General features: G+C 34.2%; 2 protein-coding genes across 2 annotated transcripts; one reads left to right on the top strand and one right to left on the bottom strand.

The window, feature by feature from the left end:
* Nucleotides 1-2,132: 2,132 nt before the first annotated feature.
* On the bottom strand, nt 2,133-3,761 carry LOC110605075 (galactose mutarotase). The gene is made up of 4 exons (XM_021743377.1): nt 3,578-3,761; nt 3,226-3,275; nt 2,912-3,143; nt 2,133-2,761 (listed from the first exon to the last, which is right to left on the bottom strand). The coding sequence occupies exons 1-4, from the start codon at nt 3,759-3,761 to the stop codon at nt 2,133-2,135; spliced, it is 1,095 nt and encodes a 364-aa protein (XP_021599069.1).
* Nucleotides 3,762-10,300: 6,539 nt separating this feature from the next.
* On the top strand, nt 10,301-15,552 carry LOC122722223 (zinc finger MYM-type protein 1-like). The gene is made up of 3 exons (XM_043952407.1): nt 10,301-10,952; nt 14,692-14,883; nt 15,515-15,552. Exons 1-3 carry the CDS (start codon nt 10,301-10,303, stop codon nt 15,550-15,552), a joined length of 882 nt encoding a protein of 293 aa, XP_043808342.1.
* The last annotated feature ends 3,254 nt before the right edge of the window (nt 15,553-18,806 follow it).

Below are 18,806 nucleotides of genomic sequence, written 5' to 3'. Positions count from 1 at the left end.
AGAAGATCACCACATCTTTTATAAGTTATTAAAGATATTTAATATTTTATTTTTCTCACCTATGCAACAAATAAATTTATAATATATATTAATTTATTAACTTATAGAATAAAAATTATATTTTATATCAATAATATTAAATAAAATAAAATATTACATACTTTAATTTATAATCTTTTTTATTAAACTACAATATATTTATAACACGAGAATAAGAAGTACATAATAGGATTAATAAAAAGGAACATTGATAAAATAAAAATACATATTTTAAAAACTATTTTATTATTCAAATAAAATTTTAAGAATTATATTGTTTTCAGATTTAATTTAATTATCTTGATTATAATTGTAATAAATTAAAAAAAATTAATTTTATCATTCAAAATTAAAAGTTAATATATAAATATAATTTAACAAAAACTTCTAAATTTTTTATTCAATAAACCTTTTAAGAAATAATTTTATATGACATGATATGTAAATTAAAATTTTTTTGTCAAAATTAGTTGAGATAAATGATAAATTGAGTAAATATAAAAGAATTAATTTTATTATTCAAGATTTTAAATTTATTATATAAATGTAAAAAAATATATAAATTAATCTTTAAATTTTTTATCCAATAAACCTAAATAAATCTAATTGTTACTCCATTCAACTCATTATAATTATTTTCTTTTTTCATTAATTTTTTGTTTCTGTTCAAAACATTCCACGCACATTTTGTTTAATCGCTAAAAATATCACATTCATCTCATAAATTTAGGTTCAAATCTCAATACTCAAATTCTCTAATTTAATACACAAGAAGAAAAAGAAAAAAAAATCAATTGAAAAAATGCTAATGAGGTACTGCTAATTATTTTTAGTAATTGTATTAATCAAGCGTCAATACAATAGTTATTACAAAATAATTGTACCAAAAGAAAAAAGAAAAAAAAAATCTGTATGATATCCCCGTACAGAGCCACACATGGTCAAGGGGCATGGCCATGGACCCTTGAAATTTTTAAAATTTTATAAGAGTATATAGATAATTTTTCTTAAAACATGAAAAATTATCCACATATCTCTGTTTAAAAACTTTCCAAATCATCCTTATTTTTAAATTATTTAATTAAATCATCATTATATTTTATAATTTCAAATTCTTTAATCTATTTATTAAATAAATTTTTACGATTTAAACTCTCATTTTCTATATTATTTTTCAATTTAAAAAATTTGCTTCTCATTTCTAAAATTTCAAGTTCAAATTTTTACTTAAATATTTTCTTAAGTTATTAACTCATTATTTAATTTATTTTTATATACCATTTTTATTATTAAGTGATAATTTTTTTTATTTATCTCACTTAATTACTAATTTATTTATATGATTAAAATTATATAAAAATAATTTTTAATAGATTAAAATATTTTTAAAAAAAATTAAATTTCAATAGTAAACGATGTATTCACATATTATATTATTTTAATACATTTTTTTTTATAAATTTGCATTTTACATCATAACGGAAAGAAATTTTTTTATGATAAACATCATTAAAAGTCGACTCTATAGTGATGAATTATAAATAATTAATTGATACTTTATATTGAAAGATACATTTGTAAATGATAATAATATTATTAAAAATATATTTTAATGAATAAAAAAATAAATGAGAATAATCATAATTTAATTATAATAGTTTATTCACTTATTATAAAAATTTATTTTTTAAATATATATTTATTTTATACTCTCTTTATTCTACACTTTTTGTCCATTTAATTTTTTACACATATTAAAAGAACAATTTATTTTATTAAATTTTCAATTATACTATTTTAAAAATATTAAATATTACTAAATGTTAAAAAATATTTTAAATACTTATTTAGAAAAATAATAATTAACAACACGTTGATTTGAAAATAACATAAAATTAAATAAAATTATAATAATTAATTATATATTATTATAATAATTAATTATATATTATAATAATAAAAGAAAGTGAACAATAATTTTAATACAATAATAAAAAAAATCGATAAAATAATAAAACAGGAGATATTTATTTAAATTGGACTCTTGAACTGAATTTCTGCATATTTGCTGTTGATATCAGGATCAATCTTTTCTAAATATTTGAAAACTCGTATAACATGTTATGCCTGTACATCTTTCCTTTCTCCACAATGGACTGAGGGAAACTTGGCTGATTAACAAAATCAGGATACCATTGAGTCTCCATACATACACCTGCACGAGATTTGTACACAACTCCACCTTTCCCCTTCTCATCCTTAAGCAAATCTCCACTGTAGAATTGCATTCCAGGTGCATTTGTTGATAGATCCACTCTAATTCCTGATTTTGCCTCCTGTAAAGTTGCCACCTTCCTCATCTTGCTCACCTCAAAAGTGTCGAGTACATAATTTATGTCGTAACCTTTAGGAAGCAAGTCGATCCTTTTTCCAAGAGGTTTAAGTTCTGGCTCAGTAAAATCATAGGCAGTTCCTCTAGCATACAGAATTTGGCCGGTTGGAATCATATCATTATCCAATGCTGTGTAAAATTGTCCGAAAATTTGAGCTTGGTGGGTTAAGATATCTCCACTGTCATGACCACCCAAGTTCCAATAAGTATGTTGAGCTAGATTCACCGGAGTTGGCTTATTATCAAGACTCTTAGCTTTCATTATCACCTTCAATTGATTAGTTGCTAGAAGTGTGTATACTATACTCACACGAAGTGCACCGGGAAATCCTAAAATGTAGTATGGAAAAATTTAAACTTGAAAAAGAAAAATAACTATATCAATGTGTGGTTATATGTGAGATTTGTCAAAATTCTAATTAAATAATATTTATTAATAGGTCAAATATATATGTTTGAATGTGTAATAAATGATATTACCTTCTTCACCGTCAGGACTACGATAGGTAAAAATAATAAAAGGCGCTTCGCCTTCATTTTTATGCTTGATAACTTTCCAGATAACTTTGGAGAATCCCTTAGCGCCACCATTAAGCATATTTTTGCCTTCATTGGCAGCTAGTTTAACTACTTTTTCATTCAACTTAAATTGAGCACCTCCAATTCGATTGGCAACCCGACCCACAATAGCTCCAAAATATGTTGTATCTTTCTGCAAAATCATTTTAATTTTGTAGTTTTTTTTAAGATTATTTAGTAAATAATTGTTTAAAAAGATCAGAAAATTTTCTCACTTCATACTCCTCAGGTGTATCGTAACCCAGAACAATATCAATTGGCTTTCCTGTATTTTTTTTTTTATTCAATTGAGAAAAGAAAACATAAGGGATTAAGTGAATTTCAGCAACTGTCATATATACAATAGTTAAACATTAATTACTAGTCATAGTGGATTCTACATAGAATGCATCACAATCAATGAATATAATAAACCATTTTATATTATAAATTTTTTTTAATAAATAAAAGGGTTTTGATGAAATAAAGAGCATGAACTAAATGTATTTACTAGTGAAAAAAAAAAATTATATTCACCGAATACACTAAATAATCTCGTGACAATGGGTTATGGAAAATAGATCATACCGGTTTTATCAGGAAACATAAAGGACATAAGAGATGCACCCACATTGGTGAACTTCAAGGACATATTTCCCTTCTTTAGTTCATAAAAGCTAGCCTTTCCATTGGAGAGATCAGGAGGAGAGGCATTGGAAAATTCAAAAGCAACAAAAATGCAAAAACAAAACAACAAAGATAATTTACCCATCTTTTAAAAAAATAAATATTAAATAAAATGGGTAATGTGTTTGTTTTCTCTCAATTGCATCTCAAGAACTTAGATATACATTGTTTGGATTGCCAAATATGGATATTTATATTTTTTAAAAAAATAAAAGAAAAAGAAAGAGATCTAAATTTATGGGTCTAATTTCTGGCTGCTATTTAAGAAAAGATGGTTAGATTGTTTTTGCTTTCGCGACTTTTTTGGATGGTTTTCTAGCCAAAAAAAATTTCAGCACTTTAGTTGCCGGATAACATGCTTACCTTAATTAGTACTCCTTCAGCAATGAATGGTACATAGTATAAACATCTCCCCTTGCCTTGATTTTTATAATAACAATAAAAATTATTTTTCGCTTTCAAATATAGTATAATTAATATTTTTTTATTTTTAAAATTTAATATCCCACTTTTTTAAATTAATTTTATTAAAATTAAATAATTTTTCATTAAAATACAGTTAGTAAGAGAAAAAATGATTTAACTATTTTCTATAGAATTCAAGACTTTATCTTTTGAAATTTAATATCATCAAAATTAAAGACTTCTCTCTCAAAAAATTAAAACAATAAAAATTCACTCTAATTAAAATTATAAATTTAATTTCTATGAATAAATAAAAATTTCAATAAATTTGAGATTCAAACTCAATAAATCTAACAAAAATTAATAAATTTAACAAAAATTAAAATAAATAAAATGAAAAATTATAAAAAAAAAAATCAATAGAAGTTGTTGCTCCCAATGCTGCTGTTCACCATTACCTACGGCTTGTCGTCGCCCATCACTCATCATCGCTTGACCCTCTGTTCCCGTGCTTGCTGCATGCTACGCCTCCTTCTCGCATTACTAGTCCTATTTCCTATTCACCATTAGAAAAGTGGGTATTTTGAGGAATAAAAGAAAAATATTTTTTTTAGAAGTTAACTGCTCCCCACTATATTTGCTATAGAATTGTGGTAATATTTTTTCTAGATAAATAAAATCAAAAAAATTATAAATTAAAGATTTAAGAGAGAATAAAAATATATATATATAGTTTAGAATAACTATTTGTAACGGTTTGGAAACACATTTTTAAACTGATATAGATATATTTAAATAAAATATTATTTATTAAAGTGTCAAATTTTTTATTTATAATATAATTTATTAATTTTAAATTTTATCTAAAATATTCTACTAAAATAATTTATATTTCAAATAAAATTTTTTGCAATATAAACATTTCAAAAATTTTGTAATTTTTTTACGCAGAATTCTTTATTTTTATTCTCATAACTTATTAAAATAAGCGTCTTTTATAACAATATTGTGCCTCCACTATTGCTACTCGCCGCTCGTGCCACCGGCTATTCAAGTCACTAGGCGGTCCTCCATCGCTTCCTCAATTATTACAAAATAATTTTTTTTTTTTCAAATAAATTTTATGATTTTGAGTGATAAGCTAGACATGAATTAACGATGAGAACGAGAGAACAAAATAAAAGAAAATTGAGAATTTAAAAGGTAAGTAATTTTTATTAATGATAAGAGTATTTTTAAAATTATAATTTAATATTTTTTTAATTAAATTTAAATTATTGTCTTAATAAAATTTTTTAATAGGAAAATTTTAAATTTGAATAAAATTAAAATTAATGGACTGAAATATTAGACTAATAAATTTATTAATTATACTATTTTCCATAAACGATAAAGTAATTTTTCTTAATAATAAGGAGATGATGGAAAGTAATATATATATTGTTTTATCTATTTGTTTATGTTATAATTTGTATTATAATTTTATATTAAAATAGTATTTTGTAATATTTTTTTAAATAGTATTAAGAAATGAAAATAAATAAAATTATATATATATATATATATATATATATATATATATATATATATATATATATATATATATATATATAAATTTTTCAAAATTATAACTGTACTATTTTTAAAACAGACTATTTGATAAAAACTGAAAAAAAAGATTTCCAGTTAAACAAATCTTTTGAAAAAATAACTCTACTATCGGCAAAAACATTAAATCACTATAGGAGTAAAAAATATAAGTATATTCATATTGAATTAATTTAAGTAAGTATAAAACTTTTAACACATGAATGATTACATACTAATATTTTGACAGTAGTAAGAGATGCAAGATTTTTAAATTTTCAGGATTCTTTATTAGAATCTATTGAAACCAGTTTAAGTGAATGATCAATATCCTTTGAAATATACCCAGACATGACAATATCATTAAATGATTTAAATATTTTAGAAAGTATTGTTTTAAAAATAAAAACTCATAATTATAAAATGAAACAAGGTTCTATCCCAATAGCAATTATATATAAAATTCATTATAAAACTATAAATTCGGCGTTCAGAATTAAGTATAAATTACAACAAAAATTGAGAGAAATAAGATTTTTACTAACAGATTTAACTAAAACAAATACAGTAATTCCTAAAACAATTCAATTGAAGGATATAACATTGCCAGATGAATGGATATTAGAAGGTATAGTACCTCCACCAGAATAAGAGAAGGTAAAACCAAATACAAATTTAAGTAAGATCGAACAATTTGAAGATGGAAAAGTCTCACTAAAATTTAATAGGAGTATAAGTAGTCGGTATACAGAATCATCATCCTCGGTAATAACAGAAGATATAGGAAGAGAGTCAAATATACCATCAAAAATATATGTAACATATAAAGAAAGTGAACCTAAACCTTAGTAAAACCTAGATTTTCTATTCCAGATTTAAGTAAACATCTTAAAATGAAAAGAGTAGATTATAGTTTTTCGGTTCTACAGGCAGTATATAATCCATTAGAAAATTATATAAATCAGCAAGCTGAACTAGCAAATTCACCGCCATCCTCTCCGTCAGCATCTACCCTAACGGAAAACATAAACAATATAAATAGAGAATTAAATGTAATTAGTAAAGAAGAGATTGAAAAGAAATAACAAAAATAAAAAATTTAAGTACATTAAATAAAATAGTTAAAGAAAATAATTTTAAAAAATTAAAGAAAAAATATTTCGAATATATTAATGAAAATAACGAAGAAATAAAATTTTTTGAATGGTTTAAATTATATAAAATAAAAATATTAACCCGATAACAATAAGAGATAAGAGACCAGAATGGATAGTAAATGATACAGTAATTCAAAATAAGTTTCCACCTAAAACAATAAGTAAGATATTACATGGAGATAAAGAAATAATCTGTGCACCTTATAAAATAGCTAAAGAAAATGATACAGATAAAAAGATAATAGAACAAAATAATTTTAGTAATGCAAGTTTAATATGCATAGGAACTCAATTAAAAAAGATGGAAAATCTTTTAAAAAATAAACAGATAGAAGACAAAGAGGAAATAAAACCAAAAATAAAGTCACACATCTTTAAACCATATCAAGTATCTAGCTCAAGTCAAAAAGAATTAAAAAATAAAAATGAATTCTTACAAACTCTAAAAGATCAGTTAAGTAAAATGAAAACTTCAGAATCTAGTAAAAATATAGTTCCAGAAACACCACAGTCAAAAAATATAAATGTAATAGAAGAAGGAACAAAAACTGAAACTGAAAAGAGTCAACCAGAATCAGAAGATATAAAACAGTTTGAAATAAATCCTATATCACATAAAGAAATAGTAAATAGGGCACCAGATTTAAGAATATTAGATAAACCAAATATTACATCCCAATTTAAATATCATGCTTCAACAGTTTATGAATGGAATATAGACGGATTATCTGAATATAATATTTTAAGTTTATTACAACAAATGACAATGGCAGCTAATACATATAAAACTCAGTCTTTTGCTTTAGATAGAGCAATTGCTGAAATAATTATAGCAGGATTTACAGGACAACTAAAAGGCTGGTGGGATTACCACTTAACAGATCAAGAACAATTAGACATATTAAATTTGATTCAAATAAATAGTCAAGGAGAATCGATATATAATGAGAACGGAGAAACTATACAAGATGCAGTATCAACACTAATCTTAACAATTTCCTTACATTTTATAGGAGATCCGTCCAATTTAAAAGATAAAAATACTGAATTACCAAGTAATTTAAAATGTAAAAAATTAAGTGATTTTCAATATTATAAAACTACATTTTTTACTAGGTTAATGTTAAAAGAAGATTCAAATCAAGATTTTTGGAAAGAAAAATTCTTAGCAGGACTTCCTTATTTTCTTGGAGAAAATATAAAAAATAATATAAAACAACAATTTGGAAACCCGATACCTTATAATAAAATGACATATGGACAATTAATAAGTATAATTCAAAAAGAAGGTTTACAAATTTGTCGTGATCTAAAATTACAAAGAACTTTAAAATATGAAATGCATAAAACTAAATAAGAACTAGAGTCTTTTTGTAAACAATTTGATTATGGAATAGGTCAAAATAAGAGTTGTAATGGTCAATATTCAAAATCACAACTAAAAAAAATTATAAAAAGGACCAATATTACAAAAAAGGATATATACCAAAACCAAGTAAAAAAGAATATTATAAAAAGAAAAATTATAAACCCTATAGGAAATATAAAAAGAATGCACAAACAGGGGCGGAGGGACGGTACGGCAAGGGGGGCACGTGCCGTACCGGCGACCGAAAAATGCTTTGAAGGGGGATGAAGGTGCCGCAGCGGCGCAGCCGGTGGTGCCGCAGCAATGCAGTTACAGCGTTTTGGTTTGGAGGATGAAGAAGAAGGAAGGCGGCTGGAAATAATAGAAGTTTGAATGTTTTATTTTTTTTTTTAGGGTTCTTCAAAACGATGTCGTTTTGAAGATTTTATTTAAAAAATAAATAAATTAAACGGTGCCGTTTTGTAGCCTTAAATAGGAAAAAAATAAAAGTTAAAACGTATATATACATATGCAGAAGCCTAAGTTCAACGCCACAACACCAATATCAAAGCAAAGCACGAATATCAAGGCCACAACTCAGCCTGCCTCTGCCAGTCTGCCTGCAACCTGCCTGCCTGTCTCCTCGCTTGTGCTACTGTGCCGCCGGAATCTGCCGCCGGTCAGGTGAGTCTGCTTTTTTTTTGTTTTGTTATTTGTTTAATTAATTAAATGTTCAATTTATTAGGGTTTATTCAATTACAATTAGTGATTAATTATCAATTTGTTGAATAAATTAGTTACAATCATATTATAATTGTTGTGTGTTTTACATACTTTTGAAATTGATGTTAAATTGTTTAAATTTGTTCAATTAATTGAGTATTTAATTTAGGGTTTATTAAATTAAAATTAGGGATTAATCATGAATGTGTTGAATAAATTAGTTACCAATCATATTGTTTAATGTTTATGTGTTTTACATACTCTTGAAATTGATGTTAAATTGTTAATTATGATACTAATTATGTATGTTTGTGTGTTATACATAAATTTAGGTTTTATTTAAATTTAGATATTGAGAAATTTAAATTGAATTTTATACACAAACTATTAAGTTAATTTAATTGTTAAGTTAATTCCTAATCTACTAAACCCTCTTAATTTTTTTCAAGAAAAGAAGAAATCATAATACAATAAAGGAGAATATTGTGGAATGCTTATTTAGTATACTTCTAGTATTCCACAACCAAACAAAAGTTCAAAAATAAAACAATAACAGAAAGAAAATTGTACCAATAAAGAGCACTCTCACTGCCCAAGAACGAGTAAAACCCTAACTCCACATAGAAAATTATTTCATTGAAAACAGTAGAATAAAAACAACAAATAAATTCTAATTAAATGTGAATTACTAATAGTAGGTAACCTTTTATACTTTAATTGGAATATACAGTATAATTTTGGTAGGCCACTGACGAATTTATGTCAAGTACATAAGAAACTTAAATAGTTAAATTGATAGTCTTTGATGAATGTGTAATTGATTTTAATATTTTATTTGTTTATTTAAATAGGAATTACAATAATGATCGACAAATATTTTACCAAACTACCAAAAAATTCAGAACCTTTAAATTCAAAACCAAAGGAGAAAGTTGCTTTTGTTGAGAAAGAAAGTCTTGCATCAGATGATGATATATTATTGGTGATCCTGGACTGCGAAAATCAATTGATAGTTACCCATTTGAAATTAGAGATTCATTGAGGAGAAGATACTTAGCTAAAGGCCCTTGTCAACCAGTTGGGCATGAATTTCCATTCACTCTTATTCGCAAAAAGAATCGAAGGTTTCAAGTTGCTTGGTTCAAGGATTATGAATGGTTAGAGTATAGTGTATCTAAAGATAAAACTTATTGTTTATATTGTTATTTGTTTGCAAATAACAATACAAGTGGGGGAAATGTTTTTACTGAGATTGGTTTTAATAACTGGAAAGATGGAAGACGTGCATTTGTCAATCATGAAGGAAGTCCTGGTAGCTCACATAGTAGTTGTAGAATGAAGGTCGAGTAATATCGTAATCAAAGAGGGAATGTGAATAAGCTATTAGCAAGACAAACTGCTGTTATGGAAGATGATTATCGCACTCGATTGTCAACGGTTGTAAGTGTTGCTCGAATACTTTTAGAGGAAGGTTTGCCTTTTAGAGGACATGATGAATCTGCAGAGTCACTCCACCGAGGTAATTTTCTAGAACATATTAGTTGGGTATGCAAGCGAGAAGAAAATGTAAATAAAGTGATGGGAAAGAATGCTCTAGGAAATAATCAATTGACTTCTCCTACGATTCAAAGGGATATTATTGAATGTTGTGCAATGGAAACGAGAAAGATCATATTGAATGAGCTAGGGGAGAAGAAGTTTACTCTTTTGGTTGATGAAGCCCGAGATTGTTCAGTAAAGGAGCAAATGTCTTTGGTGTTGAGATTTGTTAATGACAAAGGAATGGTTTTGGAACGTTTTCTTGGATTGGTTCATGTGAATGAGACTTCTGCAAAAGTTCTAAAAAATGCTATTGATACTTTTTTTGCCAAGCATGATTTATCACTTGCAAAACTCAGAGGGCAAGGTTACGATGGAGCTGCAAACATGAGCGGTGAATTTAATGGGTTAAAAACACTCATTCTAAAAGAAAACAAAAATGCACATTATATTCATTGTTTTGCCCACCAACTTCAGTTAGTTGTTGTGACTGCTTCACATGAATCAGAGAGTGTAGGTGATTTCTGTAACGACCCCAAAATGGACCGTCACCGGCGCTAGGATTCAGGTCGGCTTAAGGCCGCCAGAATCCGTAGCAAGCCTGCTATACTCTCTGTGTACCTGTAAATCTCATACATGATCATACATTTTCTGTGAAAATAAAAACTCTTTTCTGAACCAAGGCTTAACCTGTGCATGCACTATCTCTGTACTCTGTACTCTGTACTCTGTACTCTGTACTCTGTACCCCTGACTAGAGCTTGCTCTAGATGGGTTCACTCATCCCTGTTAAGCCTGGTTTTTCACATATAGTAAAACATCTAGACATATACATATCATGTACAGAACAAACATTACTAAGTCAAGCACATTGCTAACTTTATACACAACTATTACATCTCTTTAATATTACATGTCCACTCTACGCTATTACACATCTCTTTACTCTTTCTGTACTCTGTGGATCTCCTCTGTATACTGTACACTGAACCTGCAAAACTGGGGTTAAGGGAGTGGGATGAGCTCTATAGCCCAGTGAGTAGAACAGTAAAATAGTCATTAACACATGCTCTGATGGAATGCATCAAACCACAGACAATCCACATCAAGGGTAAACCTGTCACCACATAGTCTCGATAACTCTGCCGTGCCAGGGCGTAGAATCGAGCACCTGGTCTTCCTGTTATATATGTATATATGTATATTGTAAGACCCCGCTCGTTCAGACATCGGAATTCCTACCGTCCGGTGGAATCTCGGGTGTCGGATCCTCTTTGGGGGGTAGAGCAAGGGTATAGGAAAGGTTTTCTAAAATGTTTTTAAGTGTTTTATGGTTTTAAATCGAAAAGAGTTGAGTTTTTGAAGAGAAAGGCCAAGGAGGGAAAATCAGAGGTTCGGCTGCCGAAGGTTAAGTTCGGCCGCCGAACATGTGAAGGCTTCGGGAGCGCCTTTGGCCTCCGAAAGTCTTGTGGGAGCAAGCCAAGGTTCGGCCGCCGAAAGTGAGGTTCGGCCGCCGAACATGCATGAGTTTAGGGGGCACGTTAGGCTGCCGAAGGTTGATGACCAGGCCACCTATAAAGAGCCCTCAGATCGGAAATGGGCGAGTTTTCTCCCCATTCTCGAACTCAGGTGAGTTTCTGCCCTCCCATGGTTGCTTGTGTGTCTTCTCTTCAAAATCCCTCAAGTTTTCATAAGATCTACCCTTGGTTTGAAGTTTTGAAGAGTTCTAACGCTTTGATCGAAGTTTTGGGAGCTTGGAGCTTTTGGAGCTTGGATTCTCCACACCTCCGAGTTAGAGATCACACAACCCTCGATCTTCAAGAGGTAAGTGTAGATCTTGGTTTCCCTTGAGTTTTCATGAAGTTTTAAGTAAGTTTTATGGAGGTTATATGGTTGAGTATGGGTAGATATGCATGTTTAGGCTTTTGTGGGTTTTATGCCCAATGTATGTTATGTGATGTTTGTGTTAAGGAGTTTATGTTAGTTTATGCTCCTTTATGCTTGTGGGAGTGAGTATGCATGATTGGGAGAGAGTATGTGAGGATTTGGGTATATTTGAGTTTGGTTTTTAGCTTGGCAGAATCGGACCTGTCGTCCAGAGGGGACCAGGTTCGGCCGCCGAAAGGAGTTTCGGCCGCCGAACCTGCATGGGAGGCAGTCTTTAGGTTGCCGAATGTGCCCCCGAAGGAGGGACTTTCGTTTCTGTCCAAGGGTTTCGGCCGCCGAACCTGCCGCCGAACCTACCCGAGTTTCGTCTCTGGAAGGGACTTTCGGCCGCCGAAGGTGCCGCCGAAAGTGCCCTGTCCAGCCGTTTCTTGGGTGTTTTCCATGCATGTTTAAGTGATGATTAGAGGGGTTTTTGGGGAGTTGTTTATAAGTTGTTAGGATGTGTTTGGCAACTCATTCGAGTCCACCTATGTAGGATCGGACCCGAGGGACCGAGGAGGCCAGTAGTGCTAGCAGTTGCTGAGTCAGTCAGCGTCTGCCAGGAGGTGAGTAGAACTAAACTTAATCTTTTATGCACAAACTCTAATGCCTAAAGCATGTTCATGCATCATGATTATATGTAGTAGGTTGTTTGCACTAGTTTCACGAATATGACGCATTGCATTATTTGATGTTGATGGAGGAAGGGTGGACCGAGGCGACTTCAATAGCCCATATCTGTCACGAGTCTTGTCTTAGTCCTTTGAGAGCCGGACAAGTACATGTAGGAAAGTCCATGTGAGCTCTCTGTGGACCAGACACCATGTCATGTATGTTACAGGCCTTTGTGAGCTCCTATGGGGGAGCCGGCACCGACAGAGGGATTTTTGATGTCATGTCCATCCTCTGAGAGGAAAGATGCATGCAAAAAGACAGACTCTCAGAAACCAGGGTCCGTGGGGAATAAATATTGCATAAGCCCCGAGGCGGACAAGATTATGTGATTTCTCTGTGTTATGATGCATTTCATGAAAGCATGTAATTAATGAAATGTTTTCTATGTTTCTACTCACTGGGCTTTTTAGCTCACCCCTCTCCCCTAACCCCAGTGTTGCAGGTGTAAGTCAGAGCTCAGAAGTCAGCAGGGTAAAGATAAAGTGACGTGTGTTTGTAATGTGGTAGTTTATGTTTATGTTTCAGTTTAGTAGTTTTAGAAGTGGACATGTAATAGTTGAAGTAATGTAAATTGAGATAATGTATGTAACAGCTAGTAGAGTTATGTTTATTGGATTAGTACTGTGCTTGGCCCTGAGACTTGGTTAGTCCCTGTTTAATACATGATGTATGTTATGCTAATTGTTGAGTTATGTTTGAACTAATCTTGTGGCATGTGTTGTTTACCACGTTATGTAATGGATGAGGACCCTAGAGGAGGTCTGATGTTTGTGGTTTGAGGCATGCACAGGTTAGGTTCTAGTTCTTTGGATGTAATCCCAGCTTGATGTATGTTATGTTGACCCAGCTAGAGTTTTGATGAGGGCTCTAGTAGGGGGTCCTTTTATGTTTCAGTTATGTTGCATACAGGTCGAGCTCGGTAAGTACATCAGATGTTCCAGTTTTTATGTTAAAGTTTTGTTCATGTATGGGATTTGACCAGGTGATAGGAGGTATGTTTGGCTTGCTACGGGTCCCGGCGGCCTTAAGCCGATCTGGATCCTAGCGCCGGTGGCGGTTCGGGCCGTTACAGAGGGGTATCGGTTTCCGGGTCGTTACAGAATGGTATCAGAGCATAGGTTCCTCAAGAGTACGGTGTTTTGATGCGAAGATGCTCAGACATCGGAAAGAGGTTGTGCTAGATGTTAGGAGGGCAAGCACATTAAGAAAGATTGAGAGTAAGATCATGTCCACTAGGATAGGATGAGGAGTCCTGTCTTGCTTGATGATGTGTAATGCCATGTGTGATGCATGTGCATTTATGTTGTATTATGGATGTTGATAGTCCCTTAGCTGCGAGATAGCATGATATGTACTGATATGAGATGGGCTGAGCGACCAGGTGTGGCCCTTGGCACAGTTGGTCATGGCATGTTCTGCTATGTTGTAGGCTGTAGGTGACAGGTTCATCCATGATATATGTTGCTTGAGGGGTCATGTGTTTATCACATGGACCATATGATATGATGACATGCTACGTGATGTGATGCTTATGTTTGCCTTTGTGCTTGTGTGCCTGTTGTGTTTCAGACAAGCTGAGATGCAAGGTGCTAGGAGCTCTATGGAGTCAGATCCATCTGAGTGGGAAAGCGAGCCTTTTCCCCTTGCGAGGTCAGGTGGAGATGACAGAGCAAGAGACCCTGAAAGGTCTGTTGAAGTCAGCAGAGAAGTTATGGTGCAGAGGAGGGATGTTAGTCTGCAAGTGAACATGGATGAGGAAAGTATGGGAGAGTCTGAAGATGACGCCCAGGCTAAGGATTTTAGGATCTCTAGTTCAGGCGAAGTTGAAGTTGATCCCTCCATGCTGAGTACAGCTGCCAAGAGAGGTAGAAAGTGGGGAAGAGCCAGAACCCCTAAGCAATGGGGCAAGACTAGGAAGGGTAGGCTGTGGAAGAGGTTTAGGCTAGATGTTGAAGATGGCTCGAGTTCTGGCCGAGGTCCTACAAGATGTTTGAGGTGCGGAAGGTTGCACAGAGGGCCTTGTCGAGTTGGGGCAACGGCATGCTTCAGGTGCGGACAGGAAGGGCACGTCGCACGTGAGTGTCCTACTGCGCCCAGGAGGGTGTGGTCCCAGCAGCGAGCTGCAGGTGTTGTGGCTCAAGCCAGTGATCGAGGAAGAGGAGCAGACACATCGGACACAGTGGTGCCAGGTACACTCACTTGTTCATGTTCTGATGTGTGTGTTTTGTACCTCTGGTGTGTTCTTGTTAGTTGCCCTAGGAGCCCTCAGATGGTTGAGTTGATAGCTTCTGGGTGTAGAGTGTTCTCTTTGGATAGTAGACCCGGGTAGGATCCATCTGTGGCTGAGATTCAGGCCAGTGTCCGATGAGGGTAGATGCCTTCCACCCGAACATGAGGTCCTAGACTTGAGTGTCTGGATGTCAGCCGGGGGATGGATTGGTTTTCTACTTGTGGAGTTGGTAATACTTGCGTCTGCAGCGCAAGGTGGTCGGGATCGAAATGCAGAATGGGTCTGAGGTAGGCTTCAGAGGGGACCGTGTAGGATGCCTAGAAGTTTGATGTCAGCTGTCAGGCTCGTAGAGTGTATAGGAGTGGTTAGTAGAGAGTTCTAGCTCGGGTTTGTGAGCTGAGCAGGCATGTCTAGGAACCAGCCCTAGTGCCATAGATAGAGCGAGTGTTCAGAGGTTCCAGGCTAGTATCAGGTTTACCATCGGTCAGGGAGGTAGAGTTTGGTTTAGAGGTGGTACTTGGTACCAGAACCGTTTCTCTCTTTCCTCACAGGATGGCACCTGCAGAGTTATAGGAGGAGTGTAGGAGTAGTAGATGTTTGGTAGACAAGGGTTTTATTCGACCTAGTACCTCACCCTGGAACGCTCCAGAATGGTGCGGGAAAGGAAGAATGGATCCTTGAACCCTTGTAGTGACTGTCAGCAGTTGTGCAGGGTTACTACCGGGAGTAGGTAACCTCTACCTTGGATTGATGATCTACGGGATCAGCTAGCAAGAGTCGGTTGTTTTCCAAGATCTAAAAGTCGGGTTCAGGTTGAGAAGCTTAGAGAAGAGGTTAGTGGCAGAGTAGAGGGTAAGAGACAAGAAAGAAGGCAGAAGAGAAAAGTAAGAGCAGTGAAGGAAGAAGAAGAGAAAGATCAGAGTAGCGCAGCAGAAGCTTGTGGCGTTCAAGCCCAAGTTTGTGTTTCTTGTTTGTTTGTATTTTTGTTTGAACATTCGGGGACGAATGTTCTGTAAGGGGGGAAGAATGTAAGACCCCGCTCGTTCAGACATCGGAATTCCTACCGTCCGGTGGAATCTCGGGTGTCGGATCCTCTTTGGGGGGTAGAGCAAGGGTATAGGAAAGGTTTTCTAAAATGTTTTTAAGTGTTTTATGGTTTTAAATCGAAAAGAGTTGAGTTTTTGAAGAGAAAGGCCAAGGAGGGAAAATCAGAGGTTCGGCTGCCGAAGGTTAAGTTCGGCCGCCGAACATGTGAAGGCTTCGGGAGCGCCTTTGGCCTCCGAAAGTCTTGTGGGAGCAAGCCAAGGTTCGGCCGCCGAAAGTGAGGTTCGGCCGCCGAACATGCATGAGTTTAGGGGGCACGTTAGGCTGCCGAAGGTTGATGACCAGGCCACCTATAAAGAGCCCTCAGATCGGAAATGGGCGAGTTTTCTCCCCATTCTCGAACTCAGGTGAGTTTCTGCCCTCCCATGGTTGCTTGTGTGTCTTCTCTTCAAAATCCCTCAAGTTTTCATAAGATCTACCCTTGGTTTGAAGTTTTGAAGAGTTCTAACGCTTTGATCGAAGTTTTGGGAGCTTGGAGCTTTTGGAGCTTGGATTCTCCACACCTCCGAGTTAGAGATCACACAACCCTCGATCTTCAAGAGGTAAGTGTAGATCTTGGTTTCCCTTGAGTTTTCATGAAGTTTTAAGTAAGTTTTATGGAGGTTATATGGTTGAGTATGGGTAGATATGCATGTTTAGGCTTTTGTGGGTTTTATGCCCAATGTATGTTATGTGATGTTTGTGTTAAGGAGTTTATGTTAGTTTATGCTCCTTTATGCTTGTGGGAGTGAGTATGCATGATTGGGAGAGAGTATGTGAGGATTTGGGTATATTTGAGTTTGGTTTTTGGCTTGGCAGAATCGGACCTGTCGTCCAGAGGGGACCAGGTTCGGCCGCCGAAAGGAGTTTCGGCCGCCGAACCTGCATGGGAGGCAGTCTTTAGGCTGCCGAATGTGCCCTCGAAGGAGGGACTTTCGTTTCTGTCCAAGGGTTTCGGCCGCCGAACCTGCCGCCGAACCTACCCGAGTTTCGTCTCTGGAAGGGACTTTCGGCCGCCGAAGGTGCCGCCGAAAGTGCCCTGTCCAGCCGTTTCTTGGGTGTTTTCCATGCATGTTTAAGTGATGATTAGAGGGGTTTTTGGGGAGTTGTTTATAAGTTGTTAGGATGTGTTTGGCACCTCATTCGAGTCCACCTGTGTAGGATCGGACCCGAGGGACCGAGGAGGCCAGTAGTGCTAGCAGTTGCTGAGTCAGTCAGCGTCTGCCAGGAGGTGAGTAGAACTAAACTTAATCTTTTATGCACAAACTCTAATGCCTAAAGCATGTTCATGCATCATGATTATATGTAGTAGGTTGTTTGCACTAGTTTCACGAATATGATGCATTGCATTATTTGATGTTGATGGAGGAAGGGTGGACCGAGGCGACTTCAATAGCCCATATCTGTCACGAGTCTTGTCTTAGTCCTTTGAGAGCCGGACAAGTACATGTAGGAAAGTCCATGTGAGCTCTCTGTGGACCAGACACCATGTCATGTATGTTACAGGCCTTTGTGAGCTCCTATGGGGGAGCCGGCACCGACAGAGGGATTTTTGATGTCATGTCCATCCTCTGAGAGGAAAGATGCATGCAAAAAGACAGACTCTCAGAAACCAGGGTCCGTGGGGAATAAATATTGCATAAGCCCCGAGGCGGACAAGATTATGTGATTTCTCTGTGTTATGATGCATTTCATGAAAGCATGTAATTAATGAACTGTTTTCTATGTTTCTACTCACTGGGCTTTTTAGCTCACCCCTCTCCCCTAACCCCAGTGTTGCAGGTGTAAGTCAGAGCTCAGAAGTCAGCAGGGTAAAGATAAAGTGACGTGTGTTTGTAATGTGGTAGTTTATGTTTATGTTTCAGTTTAGTAGTTTTAGAAGTGGACATGTAATAGTTGAAGTAATGTAAATTGAGATAATGTATGCAACAGCTAGTAGAGTTATGTTTATTGGATTAGTACTGTGCTTGGCCCTGAGACTTGGTTAGTCCCTGTTTAATACATGATGTATGTTATGCTAATTGTTGAGTTATGTTTGAACTAATCTTGTGGCATGTGTTGTTTACCACGTTATGTAATGGATGAGGACCCTAGAGGAGGTCTGATGTTTGTGGTTTGAGGCATGCACAGGTTAGGTTCTAGTTCTTTGGATGTAATCCCAGCTTGATGTATGTTATGTTGACCCAGCTAGAGTTTTGATGAGGGCTCTAGTAGGGGGTCCTTTTATGTTTCAGTTATGTTGCATACAGGTCGAGCTCGGTAAGTACATCAGATGTTCCAGTTTTTATGTTAAAGTTTTGTTCATGTATGGGATTTGACCAGGTGATAGGAGGTATGTTTGGCTTGCTACGGGTCCCGGCGGCCTTAAGCCAATCTGGATCCTAGCGCCGGTGGTGGTTCGGGCCGTTACAGAGGGGTATCGGTTTCCGGGTCGTTACATATATAACACCTCTGTAC

The sequence above is a fragment of the Manihot esculenta genome, chromosome 17, assembly GCF_001659605.2.
Source record: "Manihot esculenta cultivar AM560-2 chromosome 17, M.esculenta_v8, whole genome shotgun sequence".
NCBI classification, from domain to species: Eukaryota; Viridiplantae; Streptophyta; class Magnoliopsida; order Malpighiales; family Euphorbiaceae; genus Manihot; species Manihot esculenta.
This window is presented reverse-complemented; position numbering and strand designations above follow the sequence as displayed.